This window comes from Dromaius novaehollandiae, unplaced genomic scaffold (assembly GCF_036370855.1).
Source record: "Dromaius novaehollandiae isolate bDroNov1 unplaced genomic scaffold, bDroNov1.hap1 HAP1_SCAFFOLD_41, whole genome shotgun sequence".
NCBI classification, from domain to species: Eukaryota; Metazoa; Chordata; class Aves; order Casuariiformes; family Dromaiidae; genus Dromaius; species Dromaius novaehollandiae.
In genome coordinates this window covers 1,792,708-1,808,619 of record NW_026991492.1, presented here as the reverse complement: position 1 = coordinate 1,808,619, position 15,912 = coordinate 1,792,708, and the positions used below count along the sequence as shown (strand labels likewise).

Genomic DNA, 15,912 nt, shown 5'->3' with positions numbered 1-15,912 from the left:
AGCTCCTACCCTCGACCTGGCATCTACCCTGAACCTGGAGCCTGGCTGCCCACAAAGGCATCGCCTGTCTGGTGTCCCATCCGTGCAGCTGAGGGCAGGGGTCTTTGCTCCAGGTTCCCTGCTCCTCCCCATGCTCTGGGCACCATTCACGCATGGGAGCTGCCTGCTGGCATTTTGTCTCTTCCAGGCCCTTTCCAGACCAGCCCAGACCTTCCCCAGCTCTCCCCACCTCCCCTGCCCTCTCCCCAGCCCACCCAGCAGAGCAGACCAGGCTGGGGTGGCCCCACAGCAGTGCCTGTGGCAGGGTGCTGCAGAGCTCTGGGCACTCACCCCACAGCCTCAGCCCCTCTGCAGGGCACAGCAGCTGCTGGGGGGCAGAGAGGGGTGTCAGCCTCCCCATCACCTCCTGGGCTGCAGACCAGCAACGGCACAAGGAAATGGAGGACAGGTGCTCCATGAGGCCACTGCTCTCATGACCAGGAGATCCTTTACCCTGGCAGTCTCTCCCCAGCACAGCACTCACTGCCCACTCCAGGCACGTGCTGGCCCTGGAGATCCCCTATGCTTTCCAGGTGGCTCCATATCCCCTTCCAGCAGCATGGGCATCTCTCACCAGCCCTGTAATATGTGGGACAGTCCCTGGCAGAGACCTCTTGACCACTCACCCTCTCCAGGGGCACTGGGCACCCACAAGGGACAGCTGAATCCAGCCCTCATCCCCTAACACACCATTCTACGAGCTGATATCCCATAGCCTGTGCAAACCCCAGGCATGGCAACAGGGCTTTTTTGGGTACAATTCCCTGAGCACATTCTTGGCTCCAGATGGGAAGAAGAGCCCAGCCTTCAGTCACTGTATTCAGCAAATCCTCTTTTATTACAGAGATGCAACTTGGGAGGCCAGCTCTGACACAGTGAGGGCAGATTCACAGAAGGCCTCTCAGTCAGACAGATGGGGTTTGTGTCTCTGGAGAACTGGGATGCATTTAAACATTGGTGCACAAACATGAGTATCACAGAACACTCAAAATCAAAGAGTTGCCTGAGATAAATTGGAAATGATATGTGAAGAGACATGGGCACCTTATTGCTGTTGAAACAGTACCAGTTGAACCAGTTTCCTCAGTGCCTCCTTGAGCTCCTTGTTCCTCATGCTGTAGATGAGGGGGTTCACTGCTGGAGGCACCACCGAGTACAGAACAGCCACCACCAGATCCAGAGCTGGGGAGGAGATGGAGGGGGGCTTCAGGTAGGCAAACATTGCAGTGCTGACACACAGGGAGACCACGGCCAGGTGTGGGAGGCACATGGAAAAGGCTTTGTGCCGGCCCTGCTCAGAGGGGATCCTCAGCACAGCAGTGAAGATCTGCACGTAGGACACCACAATGAAAACGAAACACACAAAGGCTAAACAGCCACTGACCACAAGGAGCCCAGCTTCCCTGAGGCAGCAGTCTAAGCAGGAGAGCTTGAGGATCTGGGGGATTTCACAGAAGAACTGGTCCACAACATTCCCTTGACACAGTGGTATTGAAAATGTGTTAGCAGTGTGCAGGACAGCATAGAGAAAAACAGTTCCCCAGGCAGCTGCTGCCATTTTCACGCAGGCTCTGCTGTCCATGAGGGTCCTGTAGTGCAGGGGTCTGCAGATGGCCACAAAGCGGTCATAGGCCATGACTGTGAGAAGAGAATACTCTGCTGACAAAAAGAAGACAAAGAAAAAGACCTGGGCAGCACATCCTGAGTAGGAAATGGCCGTCGTGTCCCACAGGGAATTGGCCATGGATTTAGGGACAGTGGTGGAGATGGAGCCAAGGTCGAGGAGGGAGAGGTTGAGGAGGAAGAAGTACATGGGGGTGTGGAGATGGTGGTCGCAGGCTATGGCTGTGATGATGAGGCCATTGCCCAGGAGGGCAGCCAGGTAGATGCCCAGGAAGAGCGAGAAGTGCAGGAGCTGCAGCTCCCATTTGTCTGCAAACGTCAGGAGGAGGAACTCATTCAGGGAGCTGCTGTTGGACATTTTCTCCCTTTGGGCAGTGACAGAAAAACAGTTACAAGTCAGGAGATTCTTTTCTGATCAAAACTCTTTCCCTTTCTCACAGACACCCCCCTCACAAACACACACACACGCATGCGCGTGCGTATACACACACACACACACACACACACACACACACAGACATTGCTTTTCTCCTTCTCGCAAGACCTTGGTTCAGCTCCCTGTCTGGAGCTCCATTTTCCGCTGGCCGAGTGTGCCATGAGGAGCAGGGTCCTCTGCCCATGGGCTCCAGAGGGAACAGTCCTGCTATAATGCAGAAGAGCGGTTCAACCTCCTCACATCCAATTCTAAGGCATTTTGACCACAAAAGCAACAGCTTCACTCTTGGGGGGCTTTGTTTGTTTGTTTGTTTGTCTGCTCTGCAGGGTAGGAATATGCACCCTTTCCCCTGCTCTCAGTGTGAAGACTAGTGAGGCCTGAGAGGCAAAAGCTCTCCCTGTGCCCTAGGACAGAGCCAGCACACTGGTCTCCCCATCAGTCCCATTCCCAGCTGCCTTGGGAGTGCACCTCTCTCAGCTGGGGACCACCTGTGCTGACAGTGGTGTCCACTTGCAAAGCACAGATCTCCAAACTCACCTCCCTTTCTCAGCTCAGATATTCCAAGAGTGAAGGAGAGGCTGTGACATAGCACACGGCTCCAATGATCAGAAGGAGGACTCTGTGACCTGGCTCTGCTGTGGAGAGAGAACTCAGCACCCAGCTTCTGGACAAAGACACACAGTGCTTAGTTCACATGCCCACATACAGCCACCCCCAGCAGCACTGCCATTTCCTTAGCACCTCTGTGACTTCTGCATGGGACATTCAGCTATCACACATGTCCTACAGAAGAGCTGTGCCCTGCTCGAGGGCAGCACACAGCCCAGCAGCACACCGCAGGGAGGGTCAAGTGTCTTAAAGGTGGGGTCTCCTGAAAGGACAATCAGCTCATTGCCCAGCCCCACAGACTGCTGCTTTGAGCCCCAAAGGCAAGAAGGGGTCCTCGTCCTCTCCCTCCACTGGAGACAACTCTGCTGCAGGAAACACAGGGTCTGTGTCACTCTGTAGCTGCAAATTTCCTCCCCACAAAGCCCACGAGCAAGAACAAGAGCAGCCCAGCCTGGGAGAGAAGCAAGGAACACCATCTTGATGCTTCTGCCTAGGCTGGCAAAGACAGAAAGAGAGAGGGACATGGAGGAAGGCCTTCCCCTAACCCAGCTGTGCACACGGTCTCCCAGATGGAAACATCACAGGGTGGTTGTTCTCAGCCCCTTTGTCATGTTTTAGGAAATGGGCACATGACAGGAGAGCTGCTGCTCTCCTCTTCCAGGGCTCTGGCTGCCAGAAAGGAAATTCCTGTCCAATATCCCATGGCCTTGAGGTCAGAGGGCTCTGCTGGGTGGCAGAGGAAAGGTGAAGGGGGCTTGCTGAGGGGAAAGCATCTGCACTGCAGGGGCTGGCAGAGAGTTTCCTGCATCCCAGCCTTGCATGAGGTTTCTGGCAGCAGTTTCCTCTCACTGTCTGACCATCTCTCTGCTGCCTGCAGATGTCCTTGCTGGCAGCTCTTCCTCTGTCCCCACACAGACCCCTTCCCACCCACTGGGCACTCAGCTCAGCCCTACGGAAACCTCCAAGCAGCAGGAAACTGCCCAGGGGCAGTTCCCTGTTTCCAGGTGTTAAAGAGCAGATCAGAGAATCTCTGATGAGACTGGCAAGGTGATGCTGGTGCTGTCTGTAGGCTCAGGGGTGGTGTAGGCACTTGCTGAGGTTCCTCGCAAATCTATTTATCCTTCAGTGTGGTGGTTAAGAGGCTTGTTTAAACCTGACTGCTGCATTTCCGTTCCCAGCATGCAGAGACAAGTCCTCTTTACAACGTCAGTCTCAGAATGTCCTCATGGTGAGCTGGAGCTGTGAGCAGCCCTGAGCCATGCAGCACTCTCAAAGGCAGAATGAACCTTCAACCTGCCCTGCTGGGGGTCGCCCCTCTCACCCGGAGCTTCTCCCTGCAGCACCGTGGGGAGCTCCCCAGACAGGCTGAGTGCTGACCCTTGTAGGTGGCACAGTCACTGCCCTGGGCACACAGGGACGCTGCCCTGAATTACAGTGCTGGGCAGACCTGTGTGCACACCCCAGCTTCACACCCCTGCAGCCATCCCTGGGAAAAGGGAGCAGCATGCCTGCCACTGTGATGGTGTGGCAGGGAATCCCTGCCCTGAAGCATCTCTCCCTTCTCTGCACAGGAGAAACCAGAAGAGTGATCCTTAGAAATCCTATCAGTCATGGGATGGGCTGGGTTCAGAAGACCCCTCCAGGAACCCCAGTAGTATCACCCTGCAGCCAGAGACTTATCGTGCAAAGGGCTGTGAAGATTTCTCCCACAATCAGCTCTCCTCTGTCCTCCCACTCCACACTGCCTTGCACTTCTCTCTGCCTTCTCTCAGCTCATGTCAGCAGCAGCAGGCAGTGCCCGCAGCCCTGCTGCTCTTGGCAGAGGAGCTGCTCCTGCACACAGCTGTGTCTGGGCAGTGCTGCCAGGTTGCCATGAGCTCCCTCCATCCCAGGAGCCTGGCCCCACTCAGGAGCAGAGGCCCAGCCAAAGACGTGACTTTCTCTGCCCGCCCCGGGCTCCCTTGAGCTTTTCCTGGGGCTCCGAGGCTGACAGCTCCTGAGGGGCAGCAGGGTCCCTTCCGGGAAATGCTCTTGGAAGTGTGCTAATCACCTACAGTCCCTCTCTGGATTGTGGAGAGAGACTGATTTCAGCAGTGTGCTTTATCCTGTCAGAGGACAGAGGTGGCAAGGGGTGGAAATGTTCCCCTCTGTCAAGCCCTATTGCTGTCCCACTACCAGGCAGCAGACCAAGACAGTGCCAGGGAGGGCTTCCTTTCCCCCGTGTGGGGCAGTGATTCAGAGGAGGGAATGCAGGAGTTCAATCTCAGCTGAGGTGGCCTTGGGCAGAGGGGGATTCAGCTCTCTCTCAGCCAAGCCACAAACCCATAGGAGGTGGGATTCCTCTTGCCTCAGTTCAGGTGTGCACAGAAGAGGTGCCCAAACCCCTGGTGATGGCTGAGGTTCCAGGCTTGGTCCAAGTCATTTGTGTGTGTCTGCCACCTCTGATGGAGCAATGCTGAGAGACCCACATCCTGCCTGAGCATCAGCTGTGAGCCAGAGGGGAGGTGGGGCAGGTTTGCTTGGCCACCTGAATCTACACCAAATTTTTTGGCATCTGAACTGTCCTTAGCCATGCATTTCCATGATGCCCGCAGAGCTTTTCAGCTGACCAAAAGGAGGAGTTCACCACAAGGAGAGCCAGGTCGCTCTCTAGGCTCTGTCAGCTGTATATGCTACAGCTCAAGTCACTACAGAGCTAAGACACATGCACATCTCGGCATTGCAGACACTCCAGTTAATTCAGGGCTCTCACTTTAAGGGAATCAAAAAGGCCTCTAGTGCTGTGCCAGGTGCCTGGGGTGCCAAGACAACTGCATGTGGCTGGCACATACCACACAGGACCTCCAGGAAAGCCATGTGCTGGTGGAGGGGGTACGGGGCAGACACCACAGGGTCTCTCAAAGGGGTTCGGGGCCTGTGTGCCAGCAGCTGAACACCCAACACCACCACCATGGCATGGAGGGAAGGTCCATCCCGGCTACATCCAGGGTGCTGCAGGACTGGGAGACCCATCACACCAGAGTCTCCGCTCATGTGCCTGTGCTTTCAAACCCTGACGGTTCTCTTTCTCCTGAACCTTCTTTCCTGCTGATGGTATGAGCAGCAAACATGCTAATGATGTCCACAGTGTGGCTAGATCAAAGGGTATGCTGTGTCCACGGACCTTTTTAGCAGCAGCTTGTCTTTCTTGGACATCCTCTTCACCTCTGTCACAGGCCCCAAAGTGCTTCTGAGTCACCTGGGGCAGCAAACCCCTCTCCTACCAGGGGTGCATGGCCCAGCTGGGTTTCCCTCTGGCTTTGGGGACTGCAGGGTTTGCTGTCTTCATCAGCACCTCATTTCAGCATCCCATTGCCATGCGCCATCCACTGCAGCACGTCTCTGCTGTGAAGCAAAGCCTTTGCATATGTGACGTCCTGGGCACTCAGTAACAGGTTTCCCTGTCATAAGGCTGCACTGGGGCCTGGTGCCACAGCTGAGGTGCTGCAGCTCCAATGTGTACAAATGCCCTCAGGCTGGGGAACAGGCAAGAGGAGCTGCAGCTCTGTGTGCTGTCACAGAAGTGTGGCATTGTTGGAGTAGCTGCTGAGACATGGAGGGACAGCTTGCACGATGACAGAGCTGCAACTGATGGCTACAAATTCTTCAGGAGAGACCAGGAGGGAAGGCGAGGAGGAAGGATGCCCTTTGTGTGCAGATGAAGCTCAGCTGTATGGAGCTTTTCCATGGGATGCGCAAAGGGAGGCAGCTCTGAAGGGCAGAGGAGCTCAAGGGTTCAGACAATAGAAACCTGCTGAAGATGTGCAAGGAGAAGTGGCAAGGTGTGCACAGGGCGCAGAAAAAACCCCATGCCAAAATACTAACCTATGCTCCTTGCCTAAACAGAAGACAGAAACCCATTGCAGCATTGCAATTTGTCTCATCAGAGGATGGTTATCTATGAGAGGTGGAAACGTCCCACTCTGGAAGGCCCTATTCCCATCTCTTAACTAGGCAGGACACCTAGATGGGGACAAAAAGGGAGCTCACTGACACATGGTTCAGATATTGATTCAGATGAGTTAGTCTAGGCATCTTATGCCAGTTTAGAAGCCCCTGGGCTGGAGTAGGATTCAGCAAACTCCTGTGAACTGCACAAGCACACGGGAGATGGGATTCCCCTCGCCCAAGCTGAAGTGAGCTCAACACAGGTGTCTGCATGCAAGCTGCTTGTCTAAGCTCCCACTGTAATCACTGGAGATGGAGGGTGGGAGTCAGTTGCCCATAAACAAGCACCTTGGAGCATTAGAAGAGACAGAGGTGGTTGAGGACATGGGCCAGTGTCTGCTTGCTCTGATGGAGCAACTATGACCAGGATCCTCCTAGAACACCAGGTGGTGTCACCTTCTGATGCGACAATCTCCCGTCCGCCTGAGACGGCACGGAGGCTCCCCCTGCCTCCGGGCCAATGAGCACTGACACCAATATGAGGATGCTACAAATGGCGTTTATTGTACGTATGCATTTGCTTATATACCTACAAGCATACTGCTATCTCTGCGTCATATCCTTCCTCTTCCTTCCTCTTTCCGTGCCATCGCGAGATCTTCCGATCGCCGTTCCCTACATCTCCCCCTCCCCATGCTTTGGCTATGCTATTTGTTTTAAATTGCCGTGTCGCGGGTTAAGCGTTCATAGTGTGGGTGTGGGCGGGACCACCCCTTTTTCTAGCAGTTGTCTTACCAAGCATCTAAACACTAGTCTACATGCTAATATGCCTAGCACGAGCATCAGCAGCAGGCGCAACCTTTCTATTAGTAATTGCCTGGCCCATGGTCCTAGCCCAAGCCAATTACCACTACCGAACCCAGAAGGTCAAGCTCTTGCGGGTCCCAGGGCAATGATGCATTCAGCGTGTTCAAGCAGTTACTAATATTGCTTGTGTTTGTGCAATGCTCTCTCAGCTTTGGTAGGTCTACGGTCAAATTCAATGGGACCCCTATTAAGCATGTCTTAAAAGGCTGCCCCACACCCGCCAGCGTCAGGCAAAATTGCTTATTTCCTGTCCGGTTTGCCCAGGTGAGCCATAGATTGTTACTACCCCATTTCGCTAACATTGGTTCGCCTTTCACCCCTTGGAGTCCCAGTCCCAGCATCGCTACGAGGAGAGCTACTTGGGTTGCTCCCCCTGCCATCTTCTCGGGTTTTCTGGTTACGCGTTCTTCTTGTGGTTTCACGCGCCCTTTCTCATCTGTTCTTCTTCTCCTGTCTGCTGTCTTTGCTGCTAGAAGGGATCATCGGCTTTTCAGGGTGGTCCTCCCCTGCAATAAAACTCAGACATTCATTAATTCACCTGACTCTCTGCTTCCTGTCTTGTCCTTGCCCTGAGGTCTGGGCGCACCCACTTCGCAGGGACCCATCTTACCACTTCCCCCTGCCTGACCGCTGCATACCCTCGTCCTTGGGTTACCAGTTGCCACCCCTCTTCCCATTCCCCTTTTTCCGGGATTCGGACCTTTACGTCTGGTCCCTCGTGCATCGCTCGGACCGCCCAATGCTTTTCCGCTGGCGTCTTGTTCTCCTCCCCCCTGGTGAACTGGTTCAGACCGAATAAGGCGCGCATAATTATTTCTGATTGTTTGTGCGCGGGGATTCTTTGTGTATATCCTTCCCCCTCCCCAAGAATCTCGATCCTTTGCTTTAAAGTGCGGTTTGCTTGCTCGACAATGGCTTGACCTGTGCTATTATAGGCAATACCGTGCACTAGCTTAATTCCCCACCGTACGGCCCATTCTCTCGTGCTTTGCGCTGTGAAACACGTGCCGTTGTCTGTTTTAATAGTTTCTGGGGCACCCAGCCAGGCCATTGCCGTGTGCCAATGCAACTGTGCCGCCCGCGCTGTGACTCGTTTATGTTGGGTCGCCACGATGATACCGCTGTGTGTGTCCACTGTGACAGCCAGCCAGGGCCGTGGTCGAAGTCGCTGGCACATTGTGAAGTCCGTTTGCCATATTTGGTTTCCTTTCAGCCCCCTGGGGTCGATGCCGGCGCCCCACAGGGGGGTTTTTTGGCAATACGGGCAAGCCGCAACCACTTCACGAGCCGTGGTGAGGGGGATGCTGCAGCTTTTTGCCAATGCTTTTGCACCAACATGGAGAAGGTCGTGCACCTGCCTTGCTTCTGCGACTGTCCACACACCTTTGGCCGCTTGATCGGCTTTATTGTTGCCTTCTTGGTACACTCCTTGGATTGCCTCATGACTCCGAACATGAATAACGGAGGCAGTGGCCCGCCGTTGTTGTAGGGCTTCTTTTAGCATTAGCGCAATGGGCGATCCGGCCCATCCGGGATATGACAAGTTGTGTAACAATTTAAAGACGAACATGGAGTCTGTCACTACATTCAAATGCTCTTTTGGCCACATTTGCAATGCCTGCGCCACAGCTCGGGCCTCTAGATGCTGTACGCTACTGTCCGGCTTGCTGATCTTCACTCGGTGCCATTGGGCCTTTTGATCTTGCCACACAACGACCGCTGCCCTGGTCACCGATGACGCGTCGGTGAACACTGTGCGCCCTGGTGCAGGTCGCTGTAGCACTCGGGCTTTCAGATGGGGCCGAAGGACGGAGAGGTGTGTATACATCTCCAGCACAGGCGATAATCTGATTGTTCCTGGGAATCCTTCTAAAGCTATTGCTATACTATCTTGTTTCTGGACCATGCTGTCCCATTGACTCCTTTTTACCGGCAGGTAAATGGACTCAGGCTCCTTCGCGAAGTGCCGAACGGTGGCGGTTCGTCCCTTCTGTATCATCTGTGCCAACGCTGTTACGATTGTGACGTATGCCGTACTTATTTGGTTCGACACTATCCGTCATACGACTTCCGGACGCTCCGGCGTCCCTTGTCCTAGAACGCCTATGGCTCCTGTTCTTGTAACTGCCACGTACAGATTGATAGGTCTGGCCGGGTCGTATCTCGTTACTCCGCCCTTTGCCATGAGATCTTCTATTTTTCGGAGGGCTTCTAATGCGTTCGGTGTCATCTGCCTCGGTTCCCATGGTTTGTGGCCCTTGAGCAACTTGAACAGTGGCTCCATCCACTCCTTGGGAATACCTATCAGCCCTCGCAGCCATTGGAGAGCTCCAACCAATTGCTGTACATCATGCAACGTTCGTATCTCTCTATTGAGCTTTATCGGCTGTGGGACCACAGCTCTGGGGAGGATGGTGGTTCCCAGATAGTCGACAGATTCTCCCCTTTGCGTCTTCGCTTTCTGGACGTACAATCTCGCTTCATTTAGGCAGTTAATTACTGCCTGTTCTGCCTGATCGGTTTCTTGCTGGGTCTCTGCAGCTATTAGGAGGTCGTCCATGTAATGGATGATAAGCGCGCGCGGGAGCTGTGCCCTTACCGGCTGCAATACCTTAGCTACTGCCGCCTGACAAATCGTAGGTGAATTTTTCATGCCCTGTGGGAGGACGGTCCATTGATATCGCACTGCTGGCTCCTGCAGATTTTCTGAGGGCAGTGTGAAGGCAAATCGAGCTTTGTCCTGAGGGGCTAATGGTATAGAGAAAAAGCAATCTTGGATATCCATCACCACCACTGGCCAATTCTTTGGTATTGCTGATGGTAGTGGCAACCCCGGCTGGAGGGCACCTATCGCTTCCATCTGCTGATTTACCGCTCGTAGGTCATGCAGTAATCGAAATTTAGACTTCTCCTTTTTGTGTATCACAAATATAGGAGTGTTCCAGGGACTGTGGCTTTCCTCCAGGTGTCCCTGCTCTAGTTCTCTACTTACTATTTGTCGGGCAGCCGCCAATTTGTCCGCTGTCAATGGCCACTGCTCTACCCACACAGGCTCATTGGAGCACCATGTCAGCGGGACAGCGAAATGAGCCCCGAGGAGGTAGGCAGTGGCCCTTACCCTAAATTTGTCAGGTGAAAGCCGCTTTGCGATAAGGCATCTCGCCCTAACAATGGTTCCCCTATGGCAGTTATGTACGGCCGCACACGGATGATCTGAGCAGGCCTATCCGGGTCCTCCAATACAATTGTGATATCGGTTTCAGAAATCATAGCCTCCGCCCTGCCTCCCACTCCATCTAACGAGCTTGCCACTTCTGCTGGCCAACTCGATGGCCACAACCACGAGGGCACACATGTAACATCTGCCCCCGTATCTAGCATCATTATTAAGGGGATGCTAGGAGGACCCGCCCCTGGTGGGCCTATCAGATGCACTTTCACTCGGGGTCTCTTCTCACACCCTAAGACCAGGGCCACGCGGGGTTTCCCTTCGGAGTTTGGTCGCTGGAGCTGTCCATCAGCGGTGTGTTGTTGTTGACGGGGGCTACTTGAGGCCGGCTCACCGGGGAGGGGTGGCCCCCTAGTTGCCCTCCCCGCTTCTCGTTTCCCGACCGCCGACAATCTCGTGCTCTGTGTCCTGGTTTTCCACAGGCCCAGCATGTAAGGCTCCCCATACCCCTTGTTGGGCGCGCGTAACTTCCCTTATTCGTGCACTGTGCTCTCAAATGGCCCATTCGCCCGCAGCCAAAGCATGGGCCTCCTTTTGGACCTCCTCTAGCTCTAACCTCCGGCATTGCCATAATTGCTGCAGCAATCTGTAGGGCTGTGGTCTTGTCCCGGTGTTCTAATACGTACTTGATCGTCTGCCCTAGACTTGCTCCCTTAGGCGCTGTTCTTAGGATTTCTTTTGTCAACTCGTTGCCCTGCTGTTTGATACATTCCAACATCACTGCTCCTTTTGCAGCGTCTGGTAAAGATGCAAGTTCTACTGCTGCCTGTAGCCTGTCACAAAACTTGTCAAACGGCTCTCCTACTCTCTGCTTCACAGTCGTCCATGGGTCTGCCTGTTGCACCAGTGGCCCAATATCATCAAAGGCCTTTTGAGATGCTTCTGTTGCCGCCAGTATCTCCCGAGGTCTCAGGCCCGCTGCCTGCTGCTGGGGTGTAGCCATGGCCGCATCATTTCCTCTTAACCGCGTTAGGGTGGATTGGCCCAGTGGGTTCTGCGGGTCTGCCTGCACGGCCATCAATGCCTGCTGCAGGCGCGAAGTCCACGCTTCTTTCCACATAAGGACCATCGTGGGCGATAAAACCAGTCGCGCGAGGGCGCGACAATCCCACGGTATTAGGCCTCCCGCGTGCGCCGCGTCCAGCAACGTCTGTGTCACCGGGTGTCGCAGGCCCTGTTCTTGCACTGCTTTCAATAGCTGTTGTACCGTCTTTGGGTCGAGGGGCATCCATTCCACTGCCCCCCCCCCCCCGGGGCAACTCGTACTGGGAAGGCCCCTATTGGCACACGAAACTTGAGGCCACTCAGGGCACATTCCGTCGCTATCAGTTTCCAGTCCGTTAGGGGAATTTCTTTTCCCCCTCCCGCTTGGGCAGAACCTGCTGTCTCTGATAGCCCTCTTTGTTTAGCTGCTGCCTCTGATAGCCCTCTTTGTTTAGCTGTTGCCTCTAATAGCCCTCTTTGTTTAGCTATTTCTTCTTCCAGAGCTGTAAGCAGCATAAACATCTGCTCCATATCTCTTGTGACTTTCCTCCCCTTTTTTCCTCCCGCCTCTGACTGCGCGGGGAACTCCGCCCTAGTTGCTGCATCTTCGTTGTTATTCCTTCTAAGGAGTCAGAGTCTGTACCTGAGTCTTCAGTCTCCTCCTCCCGCAATGCTGGTCGACGCCCACTCCTCTCTGGGCCAGCGCCATCTTTTCCCGGGTGCGGCACCCTCGGTCTTTCCCCTGCTTCTGGTCTTTCCCCTGCTTCTTCTCTTCTTTCGTCCTCCCACTGCACCCGAATCATGGCCCCCGGTAGCCAGTCTCGGGGATCATCCACTATAAGCGGTCTTTCCTTTTCTTCTGCCTCCTCCACTTTCACCTTGCTTTCTTTTCCTCTACCCGCCACTGGCTTTTTCATATCTCAGTCTCCACAAAGGTCTCCTGGTTCTCCTAGTTCTCCCCCTTCCATCGCCCTCATCTCTTTCCACGGATACCGCGGCGGTGGCGGAGAAGAGGGCGTTATTGGGTAAGCCTCTGGAGTTTCTGCCTCCCCCTCTCCCCGCTCTGGTTCTTGATAAACCGCCTCCTCCTTTATGTCTGTTTCCACACTCTCCGTTTTCACTTCATCCCCTACTATCGTCTCTCCCTCTATCGCCTCCGTTCACTCCTCTGCGTTCGCTGCTGTCTGTGTCGCCATTTCCGCGGACATGTGCAGTGCCGCGCGAGCAGCCTGCCAGGTCTCAAGCTCCTCCCTAGTCCTTTCTAAAATGATCGTTATATCTCCCCACGTCTTAAGCTCTGCGGCCTTCTTCGTGGCCATAGCTCTCTGAGCAAGTGCTCGAGTGCACTTCTCCCAGTTAGAAGGGGAAAAAATGTCCCCTGGTCTAACTATCGCTCCATCTTTCAGGAGCCGCCCGACGCAGTTCGCAACTGCATCCGCTCTCATAGAGAGCACCCATTCCCGGGCACCCACGCGTACAACCTTAACTACTGCGTCCATGATCCGGATCCTCTCGACTGCCTGCGGTCCGCCGTCTCAGCTATCACGTCGGGGTCACCACTTGTCGCCTTCTGATGCGACAATCTCCCGTCCGCCTGAGATGGCACGGAGGCTCCCCCTGCCTCCGGGCCAATGAGCACTGACACCAATATGAGGATGCTGCAAATGGCGTTTATTGTACGCATGTATTTGCTTATATACCTACAAGCTTACTGCTATCTCTACGTCATATCCTTCCTCTTCCTTCCTCTTTCCGTGCCATCGCGAGATCTTCCGATCGCCGTTCCCTACAGGAGGTGGTGGTCGCAGGCTATGGCTGTGATGATGAGGCCGTTGCCCAGGAGGGCAGCCAGGTAGATGCCCAGGAAGAGCGAGAAGTGCAAGAGCTGCAGCTCCCGTGTGTCTGCAAATGCCCGGAGGAGGTACTCATTGAAGGAGCTGCCCTTGGTCATTTGGTCCCACTGGGCTTTCGGGACTGTTTAAGGAGGAAACGACATTGAAAAGTTAGGAGAGACCTTCCCAGGAAAAAGAAAGTAACATTTCTCTTTGAAAACACCACATTATTTCTCTCTTTTTTGGGGAGGATCACTGGGCAGGCACCTTGCTTGAGCTCTGGTTTGTGCTGGCTGAGTGTGCTGTGAGGAGCAGAAGCCTCTGCCCATGGGCTACAGAGCAGTCAGTCCTTCTGCACAGTAGTGGGAACATGGGAACAGGAGTCAACAGCTCTGGCACTCATAATTTCTGTCAAACAAAATCTATTCGTCATGTGGAATGGCTTTTCAGTGTTTTCACTACCTGCTCTAAAGAACGAGAATTGAGCAACAGAGTTTTAGAGAATTTTTAATAATTTTTATTTTCTTTGAGAGGCCCCTGTCCCCCTGGGGAGTGTTCCTCAAAGGCAGAAATTCTCAGCATTTCTACTGTGAGTCAAAACAAAACAACAAAAAGATTCACTGCCACTTGGTACAGAGTGGGGACAGTTTATCTGTGTGTTAGCCTTGTTCCCAGCTGTCCTGTGCTCACACCGCTTTGAGCTGGGGGATGATCACACTCACATGTTGCCCTAAAAAGAAACCAGCCACTGCTGAGAGCAGAGGAGTCCAGTTTCAAAGTGCAGATCTCCAAATTTGTCTCTCATTCTCAGGGCACCAGGGGGAGGTCTCCACACTCCCCTTCTAGGCAAGGACACACAGGGCTCTTTTCAGCTGCCTATTTACAGCCTCCCACCACCGTTTCCATGCTCCTCACATCTCTGCAACTTCTGCACAGCTCTCTCAGATATCACAGAGATGCTATGAGACATCTGTGCCTTGCTGGAGGGCAGCTTGCACCCTGGCAGGACACCCTGGGGAAGCAGTCAAAGGCCTGTTAGGACTGAAGATGGGCTCTCCTTAAGGGACCGTCCGCTCAATTCCCAACCCCATAGGCTGCATTTCCAGGAGCCACACTGGTCAAAAGTGGGCTGGGGCAACAGCACTCCCATGCAGAGCCCTCTGTTCCACAATTTGCAGCCTCGATGTCTGAACTGCAGCTGAAAACCCCAACCCCAGGGAGCCCAAGAGAAAAACAGGAGCAGCATGGACAGGAGGGGGAACAAGGAGCAACATCATGACCCTGCTGCCAAGAGAGGCAAGGAGACAGAGACAGACAGGCACTTGGGAAAGCCTTTCCCTTACGTAGGTGGGCATGTCGCCTTGCAGATGGTGACATTGCAGGGCAATCACTCTCAGCCCCTTTGTTGGACAGTACAAAATGGGCCCATGGCAGGAGAGACACCCCTCTCCTCTGCTGGAGGTCTGGCTGCAGAGGAGGCAACTCATGCCCTAGACTCCATGGCTGTCAGGGCAGAAGCTCTGCTGGGCGGGAGAGGAGACATGGGGGACTTGCTCAGAGGAAGCGTCTGTGTCAGATGGACTAACCATGACTTGCCCAAATCCATCCTCCCATCATGATTCCGTTAGCAGTTCCCTCTCATTTCCTGCCCACCTCTGCTGCCTTGAGCTGTCCTTGCTGGCAGCTCTTTCTCTGTCCCAACATGGTTTCCCTGTCAGTGCTCCCAGACCCCATCCCACCCTCTGTGTGCTCAGTTCTGCCCTACAGAAACCTCCCGGGACAGGGCACTAGCCAGAGGCACCTCTGTGTTTGCAGGTCCTAAGGAGCAGGTGACACAAACCCTGACGAGCCTAGAGAAGGGTGATGCTGGTGCTGTCTGTAGGCGGAGGTGGGAGTGAAGCAGCTTACTGAGGTTTCTCAGACCTACTGATCTCTGAGAGTGAAGGTTTGGGAGTCCCAGTTCCTTGCCAAAGTAGGAAACTCTTTCCTTTTTTCTCCCTGCCAAAATCTGGAAACTGAAAGTGCAGACATCGAGAGGAAAGCTCCTTCCAAGTAGCCTTTTCCTCGCTTTCCTCTAAAAAGACTCCTCAGAAATGTCCTGTGCATAATCTGGATCTGTGAGCAGCCCTGAACCAGGCAGCACCCTCTCAACAGGAGAATGAACCCGCCCTGATGAGGGGCACTCCTCCCACCCAGAGCTTCTCCCTGCAGCGCCGTGGGGGGCTCCCTGGGCAGGCTGAGTGCTGACCCTCGCAGGCAGCAGAGTCACTGCCCCAGGCACACAGCACCCTGGGGCACAGGGACGCTGCTCTGAATTACAGTGCTGGGCAGACCCATGTGCACACCTCAGCTTCACACACCTGCAG

General features: G+C 54.4%; 1 protein-coding gene across 1 annotated transcript; it reads right to left on the bottom strand.

Annotated features, from left to right (window-relative positions):
- Nucleotides 1-1,084: 1,084 nt before the first annotated feature.
- Nucleotides 1,085-2,020, bottom strand: LOC135326953 (olfactory receptor 14I1-like). Its single transcript, XM_064504594.1, has one exon. It carries the CDS (start codon nt 2,018-2,020, stop codon nt 1,085-1,087), a length of 936 nt encoding a protein of 311 aa, XP_064360664.1.
- Nucleotides 2,021-15,912: the final 13,892 nt, after the last annotated feature.

Bases quoted from the DNA above. Each gene is read 5' to 3' on its own strand.
- LOC135326953 (XM_064504594.1), bottom strand. From the start codon at position 2,020: ATGTCCAACAGCAGCTCCCTGAATGAGTTCCTCCTCCTGACGTTTGCA.